General features: G+C 48.5%; 1 protein-coding gene across 1 annotated transcript in view; it reads left to right on the top strand.

Moving 5' to 3' along the window:
* Positions 1–15,946, top strand: part of LOC134936693 (mitoferrin-1-like) — a 55,450-nt gene that overhangs the window by 30,346 nt on the left and 9,158 nt on the right. Inside the window, exon 2 of the mRNA XM_063931870.1 lies at positions 13,160–13,388. Coding sequence (XP_063787940.1) covers positions 13,160–13,388 — 229 coding nt within the window. The remainder of the gene's footprint in view (positions 1–13,159; positions 13,389–15,946) is intronic.

Raw genomic sequence — 15,946 nt, 5'->3', positions numbered from 1 at the left:
GCTGGGGTTCCTGAAAGGACCATGGGGAAATAGCGGCTCCGCAGGAGACAGGGCACAAAAGTAAAGCTTTTACAGGTCAGGTGGTGTGTACTGGCTCCTCCCCCTATGACCCTCCTCCAGACTCCAGTTAGATTTTTGTGCCCGGCCGAGAAGGGTGCAATTCTAGGTGGCTCTCTTAAAGAGCTGCTTAGAGAGTTTAGCTTAGGTTTTTTATTTTACAGTGATTCCTGCTGGCAACAGGATCACTGCAACGAGGGACAGAGGGGAGAAGAAGTGAACTCACCTGCGTGCAGGATGGATTGGCTTCTTGGCTACTGGACATGAAGCTCCAGAGGGACGATCACAGGTACAGCCTGGATGGTCACCGGAGCCACGCCGCCGGCCCCCTCACAGATGCTGAAGCAAGAAGAGGTCCAGAATCGGCGGCTGAAGACTCCTGCAGTCTTCTTAAGGTAGCGCACAGCACTGCAGCTGTGCGCCATTTTCCTCTCAGCACACTTCACACGGCAGTCACTGAGGGTGCAGGGCGCTGGGGGGGGAGCGCCCTGGGAGGCAAATGAAAACCTTTAAAAAGGCTAAAAATACCTCACATATAGCCCCAGAGGCTATATGGAGATATTTACCCCTGCCTAAATGTACTAAATAGCGGGAGACGAGCCCGCCGGAAAAGGGGCGGGGCCTATCTCCTCAGCACACGGCGCCATTTTCTGTCACAGCTCCGCTGGTCAGGAAGGCTCCCAGGTCTCTCCCCTGCACTGCACTACAGAAACAGGGTATAACAGAGAGGGGGGGCAAAATAAATGGCTATATATAATATAAAAGCAGCTATAAGGGAGCACTTAATCATAAGGCTATCCCTGTCATATATAGCGCTTTTTGGTGTGTGCTGGCAGACTCTCCCTCTGTCTCCCCAAAGGGCTAGTGGGTCCTGTCTTCGTATAGAGCATTCCCTGTGTGTCTGCTGTGTGTCGGTACGTGTGTGTCGACATGTATGAGGACGTTATTGGTGTGGAGGCGGAGCAATTGCCAAATATGAGGATGTCACCTCCTAGGGGGTCGACACCAGAATGGATGCCTTTATTTGTGGAATTACGGGATAGCGTCAACTCGCTTAAGCAGTCGTTTGCCGACATGAGGCGGCCGGACACTCAATTAGTGCCTGTCCAGGCGCCTCAAACACCGTCAGGGGCTGTAAAACGCCCCTTGCCTCAGTCGGTCGACACAGACCCAGACACAGGCACTGATTCCGGTGGTGAAGGTGACGAATCAACCGTATTTTCCAGTAGGGCCACACGTTATATGATTTTGGCAATAAAGGAGATGTTACATTTAGCTGATACTACAGGTACCACTAAACAGGGTATTATGTGGGGTGTGAAAAAACTACCAGTAGTTTTTACCGAATCAGAAGAATTAAATGACGTGTGTGATGAAGCGTGGGGTGCCCCGATAAAAAACTGCTAATTTCAAAGAAGTTATTGGCTTTATACCCTTTCCCGCCAGAGGTTAGGGAGCGCTGGGAAACACCTCCTAGGGTGGACAAAGCGCTAACACGCTTATCAAAACAAGTGGCGTTACCCTCTCCTGAGACGGCCGCACTTAAAGATCCATCAGATAGGAGGATGGAAAATATCCAAAAAGGTATATACACACATGCAGGTGTTATACTACGACCAGCTATTGCGACTGCCTGGATGTGCAGTGCTGGGGTAGTTTGGTGAGAGTCCCTGATCGAAAATATTGATACCCTGGACAGGGACAATATTTTACTGTCGTTAGAACAAATAAAGGATGCATTTCTTTATATGCGTGATGCACAGAGAGATATCTGCACACTGGCATCACGGGTAAGTGCTATGTCCATTTCGGCCAGAAGAGCTTTATGGACACGACAGTGGACAGGCGATGCGTAGAGGAGTTATTTGGGGTCGGTCTATCGGATTTGGTGGCCACGGCTACGGCCGGGAAATCCACCTTTCTACCTCAAGTCACTCTCCAACAGAAAAAGGCACCGACCTTTCAACCGCAGCCCTTTCGTTCCTTTAAAAATAAGAGAGCAAAGGGCTATTCATATCTGCCACGAGGCAGAGGACGAGGGAAGAGACAGCAACAGGCAGCTCCTTCCCAGGAACAGAAGCCCTCCCCGGCTTCTACAAAAGCCTCAGCATGACGCTGGGGCTTCGCAAGTGGACTCGGGGGCGGTAGGCGGTCGTCTCAAAAATTACAGCGCGCAGTGGGCTCACTCGCAGGTAAATCCCTGGATCCTGCAGATAATATCTCAGGGGTACAGGTTGAAATTAGAGACAGAGCCACCTCGCCGTTTCCTGAAGTCTGCTTTACCAACGTCCCCCTCAGAAAGGGAGACGGTTTTGGAAGCCATTCACAAGCTGTATTCTCAGCAGGTGATAGTCAAGGTACCTCTTCTACAACAAGGGAAGGGGTATTATTCCACTCTTTTTGTGGTACCGAAGCCGGATGGCTCGGTAAGGCCTATTCTAAATCTGAAGTCCTTGAACCTGTACATAAAGAAGTTCAAGTTCAAGATGGAGTCACTCAGAGCAGTGATAGCGAACCTGGAAGAAGGGGACTTTATGGTATCCTTGGACATCAAGGATGCGTATCTCCACGTTCCAATTACCCCTCACACCAGGGGTACCTCAGGTTCGTTGTACAAAACTGTCACTATCAGTTTCAGACGCTGCCGTTTGGTTTGTCCACGGCACCTCGGGTCTTTACAAAGGTAATGGCCGAGATAATATTTCTTCTTCGAAGAAAAGGCGTATTAATTATCCCATACTTGGACGATCTCCTAATAAGGGCAAGGTCCAGAGAACAGCTAGAGATGGGTTTAGCACTATCTCAAGAGGTGCTAAAGCAGCACGGATGGATTCTGAATATTCCAAAATCCCAATTAATGCCGACAACTCGTCTGCTGTTCCTGGGGATGATTCTGGACACAGTTCAGAAAAAGGTTTTTCTTCCCGAAGAAAAAGCCAAGGAGTTATCTGACCTGGTCAGGAACTTCCTAAAACCAGGAAAGGTGTCTGTACATCAATGCACAAGAGTCCTGGGAAAAAATGGTAGCTTCTTACGAAGCAATCCCTTTCGGCAGATTCCATGCAAAGGGAGCTGCTGGACAAATGGTCAGGGTCGCATCTTCAGATGCACCTGCGGATAACCCTGTCGCCGAGGACAAGGGTATCCCTTCTGTGGTGGTTGCAGGAGGCTCATCTATTGGAGGGCCGCAGATTCGGCATGCAGGATTAGATCCTGGTGACCACGGATGCCAGCCTGAGAGGCTGGGGAGCAGTCACACAGGGAAAAAAAATTTCCAGGGAGTGTGGTCGAGCCTGAAAAAGTCTCTTCACATAAGCATTCTGGAACTAAGAGCAATCTACAATGCTCTAAGCCAGGCGGAACCTCTGCTTCAAGAAAGACCGGTGTTGATCCAGTCGGACAACATCACGGCAGTCGCCCATGTAAACAGACAGGGCGGCACAAGAAGCAGGAGGGCAATGGCAGAAGCTGCCAGGATCCTTCGCTGGGCGGAGAATCACGTGATAGCACTGTCAGCAGTATTCATCCCGGGCGTGGACAACTGGGAAGCAGACTTCCTCAGCAGACACGACCTTCACCCGGGAGAGTGGGGACTTCATCCAGAAGTTTTCCACATGCTATTAAACCGTTGGGTAAAACCAATGGTGGACATGATGGCGTCTCGCCTCAACAAAACACTGGACAGGTATTGCGCCAGGTCAAGAGATCCGCAGGCAATAGCTGTGGACGCGCTGGTAACACCTTGGGTGTACCAGTCGGTATATGCGTTTCCTCCTCTGCCTCTCATACCAAAGGTATTGAGGATTATACGGCAAAGAGGAGTAAGACTAGTGGCTCCGGATTGGCCAAGAAGGACTTGGTACCCGGAACTTCAAGAGATGGTCATGGACGATCCGTGGCCTCTACTTCTGAGAAGGGACCTGCTTCAGCAGGGTCCTTGTCTTTTTCAAGACTTACCGCGGCTGCGTTTGACGGCATGGCGTTTGAATGCCAGATCCTAAAAGGAAAAGGCATTCCAGAAGAAGTCATTCCTACCTTGATAAAGGCAAGGTAGGAAGTCACCGCGAAGCTTTATCGCCGTATTGGGCGAAAATATGTTGCGTGGTGCGAGCAGCGGAGTGCTCCGATGGAGGAATTTCAACTGGGTCGTTTTCCTACATTTCCTGCAATCAGGATTGTCTTTGGGTCTCAAATTGGGATCTATTAAGGTTCAAATTTCGGCCCTATCAATATTCTTCCAAAAAGAATTGGCCTCGGTCCCTGAGGTCCAGATTTTTATCAAAGGAGTACTGCATATACAGCCTCCTGTGGTGCCTAAGGTGGCACCGTGGGATCTAAATGTAGTTTTAGATTTCCTCAAATCCAATTGGTTTGAACCACTAAAGAATGTGGATTTGAAATATCTCACATGGAAAGTGACTATGTTACTGGCCCTGGCTTCGGCCGGGAGAGTATCTGAACTGGCGGCTTTGTTTTATAAAAGCACTTATTTAATTTTCCATTCGACATAGGGCAGAGCTGCGGACGCGTCCGCATTTTCTCCCTAAGGTGGTATCAGCGTTTCACCTGAACCAGCCTATTGTAGTGCCTGCGGCTACAGACGACTTGAAGGACTCCAAGTTGTTGGACGTTGTCAGAGCCTTAAAAATATACATTTAAAGGACGGCTGGAGTCAGAAAATCTGACTCGCTGTTTATACTGTATGCACCCAACAAGTTGGGTGCACCTGCTTCTAAGCAGTCGATTGCTCGTTGGATTTGTAACAAAATTCAACTTGTACATTCTGTGGCAGGCCTGCCACAGCCTAAATCTGTTAAGGCCCATTCCGCAAGGAAGGTGGGCTCATCTTGGGCGGCTGCCCGAGGGGTCTCGGCATTACAACTCTGCCGAGCAGCTACGTGGTCAGGGGAGAACACGTTTGTAAATTTTTGCAAATTTGATACCCTGGCAAAGGAGGACCTGGAGTTCTCTCATTCGGTGCTGCAGAGTCATCCGCACTCTCCCGCCCGTTTGGGAGCTTTGGTATAATCCCCATGGTCCTTTCAGGAACCCCAGCATCCACTTAGGACGATAGAGAAAATAAGAATTTACTTACCGATAATTCTATTTCTCGGAGTCCGTAGTGGATGCTGGGCGCCCATCCCAAGTGCGGATTATCTGCAATACTTGTACATAGTTATTGTTAACTAATTCGGGTTATTGTTTAGGAAGCCATCTTTCAGAGGCTCCTCTGTTATCATACTGTTAACTGGGTTTAGATCACAAGTTGTACGGTGTGATTGGTGTGGCTGGTATGAGTCTTACCCGGGATTCAAAATCCTCCCTTATTGTGTACGCTCGTCCGGGCACAGTACCTAACTGGAGTCTGGAGGAGGGTCATAGGGGGAGGAGCCAGTACACACCACCTGACCTGTAAAAGCTTTACTTTTGTGCCCTGTCTCCTGCGGAGCCGCTATTCCCCATGGTCCTTTCAGGAACCCCAGCATCCACTACGGACTCCGAGAAATAGAATTATCGGTAAGTAAATTCTTATTTTCTCTGACGTCCTAAGTGGATGCTGGGACTCCGTAAGGACCATGAGGAATAGCGGCTCCGCAGGAGACTGGGCACAACTAAAGAAAGCTTTAGGACTACCTGGTGTGCACTGGCTCCTCCCACTATGACCATCCTCCAGACCTCAGTTAGATTCTTGTGCCCGGCTGAGCTGGATGCACACTAGGGGCTCTCCTGAGCTCCTAGAAAGAAAGTATATTTAGGTTTTTTATTTTACAGTGAGATCTGCTGGCAACAGACTCACTGCAGCGAGGGACTAAGGGGAGAAGAAGCGAACCTACTTAACAGGTGGTAGTTTGGGCTTCTTAGGCTACTGGACACCATTAGCTCCAGAGGGATCGACCGCAGGACCCGACCTTGGTGTTCGTTCCCGGAGCCGCGCCGCCGCCCCCCTTACAGAGCCAGAAGCAAGAAGTGTTCCGGAAAATCGGCGGCAGAAGACTTCTGTCTTCAACAAGGTAGCGCACAGCACTGCAGCTGTGCGCCATTGCTCCTCATGCACACCTCACACTCCAGTCACTGATGGGTGCAGGGCGCTGGAGGGGGGGCGCCCTGAGGGCAATATAAGACACCTTGGCTGGCAAATCATCACAATATATAGTCCCAGGGCTATATATGTGATAAATTACCCCTGCCAGAATCCATAAAAAAGCGGGAGAAAAGTCAGCCGAAAAAGGGGCGGGGCTATCTCCCTCAGCACACTAGCGCCATTTTTTCTTCACAGTGCAGCTGGAAGACAGCTCCCCAGGCTCTCCCCTGTAGTTTTCAGGCTCAAAGGGTTAAAAAGAGAGGGGGGGCACTAAATTTAGGCGCAATATATGTATACAAGCAGCTATTGGGGGAAAAATCACTCAGTTATAGTGTTAATCCCTGCATTATATAGCGCTCTGGTGTGTGCTGGCATACTCTCTCTCTGTCTCCCCAAAGGACTTTGTGGGGTCCTGTCCTCAGTCAGAGCATTCCCTGTGTGTGTGCGGTGTGTCGGTACGGCTGTGTCGACATGTTGGATGAGGAAGGTTACGTGGAGGCGGAGCAGAGGCCGATAAATGGGATGTCGCCCCCTGTGGGGCCGACACCAGAGTGGATGGATAGGTGGAAGGTATTAACCGACAATGTCAACTCCTTACATAAAAGGCTGAATGACGTAACAGCTGTGGGACAGCCGGCTTCTCAGCCCGCGCCTGCCCAGGCGTCTCAAAGGCCATCAGGGGCTCAAAAAAGCGCCCGTTACCTCAGATGGCAGACACAGATGTCGACACGGAGTCTGACTCCAGTGTCGACGAGGTTGAGATATATACACAATCCACTAGGAACATCCGTTACATGATCTCGGCAATGAAAAATGTGTTACACATTTCTGACATGAACCCAAGTACCACATAAAAGGGGTTTTATTTTTGGGGAGAAAAAGCAGCCAGTGTTTTGTTCCCCCATCAGATGAGTGAATGAAGTGTGTAAAGAAGCGTGGGTTCCCACGATAAGAAACTGGTATTTTCTAAAAAGTTACTGATGGCGTACCCTTTCCCGCCAGAGGATAGGTCACGTTGGGAGATATCCCCTAGGGTGGATAAGGCGCTCACACGTTTGTCAAAAAAGGTGGCACTGCCGTCTTAGGATACGGCCACCTTGAAGGAGCCTGCTGATAAAAAGCAGGAGGCTATCCTGAAGTCTGTATATACACACTCAGGTTCTATGCTGAGACCTGCAATTGCCTCAGCATAAATAGTGCTGCTGCAGCGTGGTCTGATACCCTGTCAGATAATATTAATACCCTAGACAGGGATAATATTTTGCTAACATAGAGCATATTAAAGACGTCGTCTTATATATGAAGGATGCACAGAGGAATATTTGCCGGCTGGCATCCAGAATTAATGCAATGTCCATTCTGCCAGGAGGGTATTAGAAACCCGGCAGTGGACAGGTGATGCTGCCTGTAAAAGGCACATGGAGATTCTGCCTTATAAGGGTGAGGAATTGTTTGGGGATGGTCTCTGGGACCTCGTATCCACAGCAACAGCTGGGAAGAAAATTTTTTTACCTCTGGTTTCCTCACAGCCTAAGAAAGCACCGTATTTTCAGGTACAGTCCTTTCGGCTTCAGAAAAGCAAGCGGGTCAAAGGCGCTTCCTTTCTGCACAGAGACAAGAGAAGAAGGAAAAAGCTGCACCAGCAGCCAGTTCCCAGGATCAAAAATCTTCCCCCGCTTCCTCTGAGTCCACCACATGACGCTGGCGCTCCACAGGTGGAGACAGGTGCGGTAGGGGCGCGTCTCGGGAACTTCAGGGACCAGTGGGCTTGCCCACAGGTGGATCCCTAGGTTCTGCAAATAGTATCACAGGGATACAGGCTGGAGTTCGAGGCGACTCCCCCTCGCCGTTACCTCACATCAGCCTTGCCTGCTGCCCTCGGAGAAAGGTAGTACTGGCGGCAATTCACAAGCTGTACTTCCAGCAGGTGAAATCAAGGTACCCCTCCTTCAACAAGGCCGGGGTTACTATTCCAAAATGTTGTGGTACCGGAACCAGACGGTTCGGTGAGACCCATTCTAAAATTGAAAGCCTTGAACACTTATATACGAAGGTTCAAGTTCAAAATGGAATCGCTCAGGGCAATTATTGCAAGCCTGGAGAATTTCATGGTATCACTGGACATCAAGGATGCTTACCTGCATGTCCCTATTTACCCTCTTCACCAGGAGTACCTCAAAATTGTGGTACATGATTGTCATTACCAATTCCAGTCGTTGCCGTTGGTCTGTCCCCGGCACTGAGGTATTTACCAAGGTAATGGCCGAAATAATTATCCCGTACTTGGACGATCTCCTTATAAAGGCGAGGTCCAGGGAGCAGTTGTTCGTCGGAGTAGCACTATCTCGGGAAGTGCTACAACAGCACGGCTGGATTCTGAACATTCCAAAGTCGCAGCTGGTTCCTACGACGCGTCTACTGTTCCTGGGTATGGTTCTGGACACAGAACAGGATAAAAGGGTTTCTCCCGGAGGAGAAGTCCAAGGAGTTGTCGTCTCTAGACAGAGACCTCCTAATACAAATACAGGTGTCGGTGCATCAATGCACGCGAGCCCTGGGAAAGATGGTAGCTGCTTACGAAGAAATTCCATTCACCAGGTCCCATGCAAGGATTTTCCAGTGGGATCTGTTGGACAAGTGGTCCGGGTCGCATCTTCAGATGCATCGGCGGATAACCCTGTCTCCAAGGGCCAGGGTGTCGCTGTTGTGGTGGCTGCAGAGTGCTCGTCTTCTAGGGGGCCGCAGATTCGGCATACAGGACTGGGTCTGGTGACCACGGATGCCAGCCTTCGAGGCTGGGGGGCAGTCACACAGGGAAGAAACTTCCAAGGACTATGGAAAAGTCAGGAGACTTCCCTACACATAAATATTCTGGAACTAAGGGCCATTTACAATGCCCTAAGTCAGGCTAGACCCCTGCTTCAACACCGACCGGTGCTGATCCAGTCAGACAACATCACGGCGGTCGCTCATTTAAACCGACAGGGCGGCACAAGAAGCAGGATGCGATGGCAGAAGCCACAAGGATTCTCCGATGGGCGGAAAATCATGTGTTGGCACTGTCAGCAGTGTTCATTCCCGGAGTGGACAACTGAGAAGCAGACTTTCTCAGAAGACAGTGGACGCTCTGGTAACACCGTGGGTGTACCAGTCGGTGTATGTGTTCCCTTCTCTGCCTCTCTTACCCAGGGTAATGAGAATAATAATAAGGAGAGGAGTAAGAACTATACTCATTGTTCCGGGTTGGCCAAGAAGAGCTTGGTAACCAGAACTCCAAGAAATGATCTCAGAGGACCCATGGCCTCTGCCGCTCAGACAGGACCTGCTGCAGCAGGGGGCCTGTCTGTTCCAAGACGTACCGCGGCTGCGTTTGACGGCATGGCGGTTGAACGCCGGATCCTGAAGGAAAAGGGCATAACGGAGGAAGTTATCCCTACGCTATTTAAAGCTAGGAAAGAAGTGAACGCAAACCATTATCACCGCATATGGCGGAAATATGTTGCGTGCTGTGAGGCCAGGAAAGCCCCAAAGGAGAAATTTCAGCTAGGTCGATTTCTGCACTTCTTACAGTCAGAGGTGACTATGGGCCTAAAATTGGGTTCCATTAAGGTCCAGATTTCGGCTCTATCGATTTTCTTCCAAAATAGAACTGGCTTCACTGCCTGAAGTTCAGACTTTTGTTAAGGGAGTGCTGCATAGTCAGCCCCCGTTTGTGCCTCCAGTGGCACCGTGGGATCTCAACGTGGTGTTGGATTTCCTGAAGTCGCATTGGGTTGAGCCACTTAAGTCCGTGGAGCTATAATACCTCACGTGGAAAGTGGTCATGCTGTGGGCCTTGGCGTCGGCCAGGCGTGTATCAGAATTGGCGGCTTTGTCATACAAAAGCCCTTATCTGTATTTTATATGGATAAGGCGGAATTGAGGACTCGTTCCCAATTCCTTCCTAAGGTGGTATCAGTTTTTCATGTGAACCAACCTATTGTGGTGCCTGCGGCTACTTGGGACTTGGAGGATTCCAAGTTACTGGACGTAGTCAGGGCCCTGAAAAGTATATGTTTCCAGGACAGCTGGAGTCAGGAAAACTGACTCGCTATTTATCCTGTATGCACCCAACAAGCTGGGTGCTCCTGCTTCTAAGCAGACGATTGCTCGCTGGATCTGTAGCACGATTCAACTTGCACATTCTGCGGCTGGACTGCCGCACCCTAAATCTGTAAAAGCCCATTCCACGAGGAAAGTGGGCTCTTCTTGGGCGGCTGCCCGAGGGGTCTCGGCTTTACAACTTTGCCGAGCTGTTACTTGGTCGGGTTAAAACATTTTGTAAGAGTCTACAAGTTTGATACCCTGGCTGAGGAGGACCTAGAGTTTGCTCATTCGGTGCTGCAGAGTCATCCGCACTCTCCCACCCGTTTGGGAGCTTTGGTATAATCCCCATGGTCCTTACGGAGTCCCAGCATCCACTTAGGACGTCAGAGAAAATTAAGATTTTACTCACCGGTAAATCTATTTCTCGTAGTCCGTAGTGGATGCTGGGCGCCCATCCCAAGTGCGGATTGTCTGCAATACTTGTTTATAGTTATTGCCTAACTAAAGGGTTATTGTTGAGCCATCTGTTGAGAGGCTCAGTTATTTTTCATACTGTTAACTGGGTATAGTATCACGAGTTATACGGTGTGATTGGTGTGGCTGGTATGAGTCTTACCCGGGATTCAAAATCCTTCCTTATTGTGTCAGCTCTTCCGGGCACAGTATCCTAACTGAGGTCTGGAGGAGGGTCATAGTGGGAGGAGCCAGTGCACACCAGGTAGTCCTAAAGCTTTCTTTAGTTGTGCCCAGTCTCCTGCGGAGCCGCTATTCCCCATGGTCCTTACGGAGTCCCAGCATCCACTACGGACTACGAGAAATAGATTTACCGGTGAGTAAAATCTTATTTATCAACTACACTCTGTGCATTACAGTGCAGTGAGGAATAAGTCCACGTAATATCCTTCTCTCTATGGAATAAGCAGATTCTATAATAAACTTAGTTCACCTTTGACTGTATGTGGAGGGAATATTTGCAGTACAAAGTGTAAGGAAATGCCTGGTAATGTTTGACAGAATCAGCTGGCAGAGCTCTCTGGTCAGTGGACTGCCATCATTTTGGTTATTCTGTCTTTCCAGCGCTGTGCTGTCACCGGGGTTTTAATGCCCTCCTACATTACCACAACTATGGTGGCCAATCACGTGATCCCGGAATTTAGGGCCAAAAACATCCGGGATTCAATCCTGGGATTTGAAGCTCCAATCCCGGGGATTGAGGGATCAGCGTTGAGCATCCACAGGATGCTCAGACGCTGCCCGGCTTACTTGTTCCGGCTCCCCAGCGCAGCGCGAGAGGTCACGCTACCGCGTCACACCGCCAGGAGAGAGCGGAGGATGTTTCCCACCCGCCCTCCACCGGTATATGGTGAGTTATGTGTGCAGGGCGAGGGGGCGACCACATAGTTAAAAGCCAATCCTGGGTATCCTGGGAATCCCAGGATTGAAAAATGGCCCGGGATTGGCTTCCCTAACCACAACCTAGTGGTGGGTGTGTATGCTGATTACGGGCAGAGGCCTGCATGTATGGCCCGAAGGTGACCGATGTGCTGCCAAGGTTCTCACATCTGTGCTTGCAGCTGTACTAGTCTCTTGCATAGCATGGTATCCTGGGGAGAGAGGGCAGTGATGCCGGAGTAATCCGTCTTCTGCATTCACTGCCAGGTGTGGGTATAGGGAAGGAGGGTATAAAGTAGAAGTGAAGAATATTGTCAGCAGTGCAAGGGACAATGGTAAGAGTGTTAATAGTGAACCATCTTTGGATGCTGTTACAGTACCTTTTATATTTCATGTTCCCTTTGCATTTTTGTGATGCAAATGCCAAGCGATCAGTGTATAGGACTAGAGAGAAGTCCTGACACTTTGCCTGGCTCCTGTGATGGTGCTGCTACGGTAGATGCTAGAATCAAGTGGGCTAAGGAACCTTTTCCGTAAGGGGGAGGAGTTACGATGCAAGGGGGAGGAGCTGGGCCAGCGGGATAGTTCCTCTATCCACGCCACCAACTATTACCTTTAGTAATTAGGTGGTGAGCGGAGCGAGCCACCGTGCCCGAAGCGTGGCGAGCGAAGCGAGCCCGCGAGAGTACTTTTCGGGTACCCTGTTCGCCCGTAGCTCCTCCCCCTGGTGACGTAGCTCCTCCCCTAGATACGTCACAAGGTCCCTTCAGCCACTCCGATATAGAACCAACCGTGCTGCTACGCCTGCTTGCAGGGCCCACTCCCTTACTCCACTCCCATAGCTCTCCTGTCAGTGTCATTGAGGGTGTAACTAGGTCATGGAAGGGCCAAAAATGTGCCTGACAGTTCCGCTTCTAGTGCCCCTGCTCGCATCGAAACTTCTCCATGATCGTGTTTCCACTGATTGCAGGGCAAATATGACCCTGATGAGGGCAAGGTTCTCCCCCAAATTTTCTGTTCTTCATTTTGTTAGTATCCATGTTATGCATGCACCATTGCATTTTAGGTGCACGTTATTCCCAGGAATCGGGTAGAGACCAACTAGTCAGGTCGCCATTATTTGTAAAGTGTTGCATGCGAAATAGCCAGCTTCAGTGCTCTGCATTGCCAAATGCTGTACTTGCTTAAACATCACCATACTAATGAAGAGCGATAGATATAATATGGCTAGGAAATGGAGAGTAGTAGGATGTGTAGTTACATATCACACTTCAGCTGCCATGTGTGTAATAAATATTACAAACTTATCCGCTGGTGACTTTATCTTGCATGCCTGAAGTATATATATTATGCTATGTAGTCTGTCTCTGGAATCTATTAGTATGCCCTGTTTCTGAGAAAAGCATTATTCAGAGATGCCTTACCTAAGAGTGGCTGTAATTCCATCCCTGGTGCAGTGAGCTGCAGTATCTAACATGGGAGAGGCCGTGCATATGGATATATTGCTTCAGAATGAGACTTCTTAACCTGTCTTTCTTTTAGACCAGAATGCAGAGCTTGCAGCCAGACCCCAATGCCCAGTACCGTGGCGTCATGGAAGCTCTGAGGAAGATGGTCCGGACCGAGGGGTTGTTCACTCCGCTGCGAGGGATCAACGTGACGATGCTCGGTGCTGGCCCAGCACATGCTCTGTACTTTGCCTGCTACGAGAAAATGAAGACCACTATAGGGGGCATGATTCACCACGCTGGGAACAGTCATGTGGCAAATGGTAATAATATCCTCATCGCTTCTAATTTAGTAGTTTCTATAATACCCTTTTCTGTCTGAAAATTCCAACTCTTACCTGGCATTTGAGTGCCGGGTAGTTTTGCCGGCCCCTGCCTAACCCTCCTTTCACACATGAAAGCAGATTACCTGGTGACTCAGTTCTACCCAGTAATTTGCAGATCAACACAAGTATTTCTGCTGTGGGAAAGGGTCAACCAAGGTATAAATTCCCAGGTGTCCAACCCTGGTAAATTCCTTGGTTCACACATAATTAGGACCCGTGTTTATCGGGTAGAACTTCTTAACCTGGTAATTTGACTTTCTGTGTGAAAGGGGTATAGACCACCGAGCGGGTCCCAAACTCTTCACTGGGAAATATTTTAAATGTATCACAAAGTTTGGCATCTGTTTGCTGATTGGAGGACTCTGCATTCACCCTGAGGTGCCTGGTGAGCATGTAATTCTATATCTCCTATCTTTATGCTGGCATAGCCCGTGGTAAATCACCTGTGTAATATTGTTTTGCTATATGAGAAATAGGCAGGCTTCCCGTGGTGACAGTCTTGTGTGCTGCACTGGCTCCGCTGCATGTCGTCTGCTCCTCCAATCAGAAGTACCACAGTATCCTTTAATGTAGGCACAGGTATCATGTCATACCAGTGCTTTTCCCAGTGTGTTGTGACATATATGTACCACATTATAAATATATGAAGCCAGCTGCTAAACGAACTGTAGACGTAGCTATGCCAGTCTCGCCAACACTGATGAATGCACATTCCAATAAAATAATAGTAATAATAATAATATATCAAAAGTGCAATATTTTATTTATTTATTTATTTTTTTAATAGGAAATCACTGCATGGTCCAAAAGAAGTTCTAATGAACAAACGGGCAGATGTACAAAGCCTGGAGAAATGATAAAGCAGTGATAAATGCATAGTGATAATGCACCAGCCAATCAGCTACTGTTATTTTTCAAACCCGTAATGATTGGCTGGTGCGTTACCACCTTCCACTTATCACTGCCATATCGCTTCTCCAGGCTTAATACATCTACCCCATTATAACAGAATCTTCTTAAATCTGCACAAAACAGCATACTAACGGTTCCGGTATGAATGGTCGACCATGTTATGGTCGACAGTCATTAGGTCGACCACTATTGGTCGACATTGACATGGTCGACACATGAAAATAGTCGGCGCATGAAAGGTCGACACGTGAAAAGGTCGACATGAGTTTCTTAACTTTTTTTTTGGTGTCGTTTTTTGCGTAAAGTGACCAGGAACCCCAATTAGTGCACCGCGTTCGCTCGCCATGCTTCGGACATGGTGCCGTCGCTCCGCTACCGCTTCGCTCGGCACAGATTACCGTTCCAGTCGTAGTCCACGTGGATCGTTAAGTATAGAAAAGTTTCCCAAAAGGAAAAAAAGTTAAACTCATGTCGACCATGTCAATGTCGACCAATAGTGGTCGACCTAATGACTGTCGACCATCTGAACGGATACCCATACCAACCACACAATAATTTGAAGTTTTTAATAGAACCCCAAAATCCAGTTCATTATAATAAGACCAAACATTGAAGTTACTATGAGAAATTGGGTAGATAAAAAGAAGGAAAAAAAACTCTAATGGTGTGTACACACGTTGAGATTTTTTCTAACGCTTTTGACTATATAGTCAAAATCGTAAGAAAAGTTAGTGCAGATCGCAAGGTGTTATGCCACTTGCGATCCCGATGCGCGGTCCCGCCAGGTCGGTATTGCAAGAAAAGATAGACTGTGCAGGCAAGTCAGTCCTTGCTAGATCGGTGTACTATCTAGTTCATCTCACATGTCCATTAAATCTCACATAAGCCAAAATCGTAAGCACACATAGTCCATAACTCAAGAAAAGTTAGTCAAAATCGGTGGTGCTGGGCTCCGGGGAGTTCAAGGGAAATCGCAAAGTGAAAATCGGGCATAGTAGGGATCTCACCGTGTGTACACACCATATTATAAAAGCATGAGCTAACATGATAACTGAGTGTTGCACCTCTTCTGGCTCATGCAGTGTTTCACAGAAAACGAGTAAAAGTTTTGTTGTGTGTGGTTTTTTTGTTTTGTTATTCAATAGTGTTTTATATTAAATGATCTGTATTTTGGGGGTAATTCCAAGTTGATCGCAGCAGGAAATTTTTTAGCAGTTGGGCAAAACCATGTGCACTGCAGGGGGGGCAGATATAACATTTGCAGAGAGTTAGATTTGGGTGGGTTATTTTGTTTCTGTGCAGGGTAAATACTGGCTGCTTTATTTTTACACTGCAATTTAGATTGCAGATTGAACTCACCACACCCAAATCTATCTCTCTCTGCACATGTTATATCTGCCTCCCCTGCAGTGCACATGGTTTTGCCCAACTGCTAAAAATTTCCTGCTGCGATCAACTTGGAATTACCCCCCTTTGTGTATAAATAGAAATAGTGCTAGCTTTTCTATTTGACAGTTGTGATATGAGGGGCAGGTTGAGTGGGCCACAATCTCCTCCAATGTTTGGCTGCATATGCTCCTGGG

Source organism: Pseudophryne corroboree, chromosome 6, assembly GCF_028390025.1.
Source record: "Pseudophryne corroboree isolate aPseCor3 chromosome 6, aPseCor3.hap2, whole genome shotgun sequence".
NCBI lineage: Eukaryota > Metazoa > Chordata > Amphibia > Anura > Myobatrachidae > Pseudophryne > Pseudophryne corroboree.
Note: the sequence above shows the minus strand (reverse complement) of the source record. Positions and strands in the feature narration are given on the sequence as shown.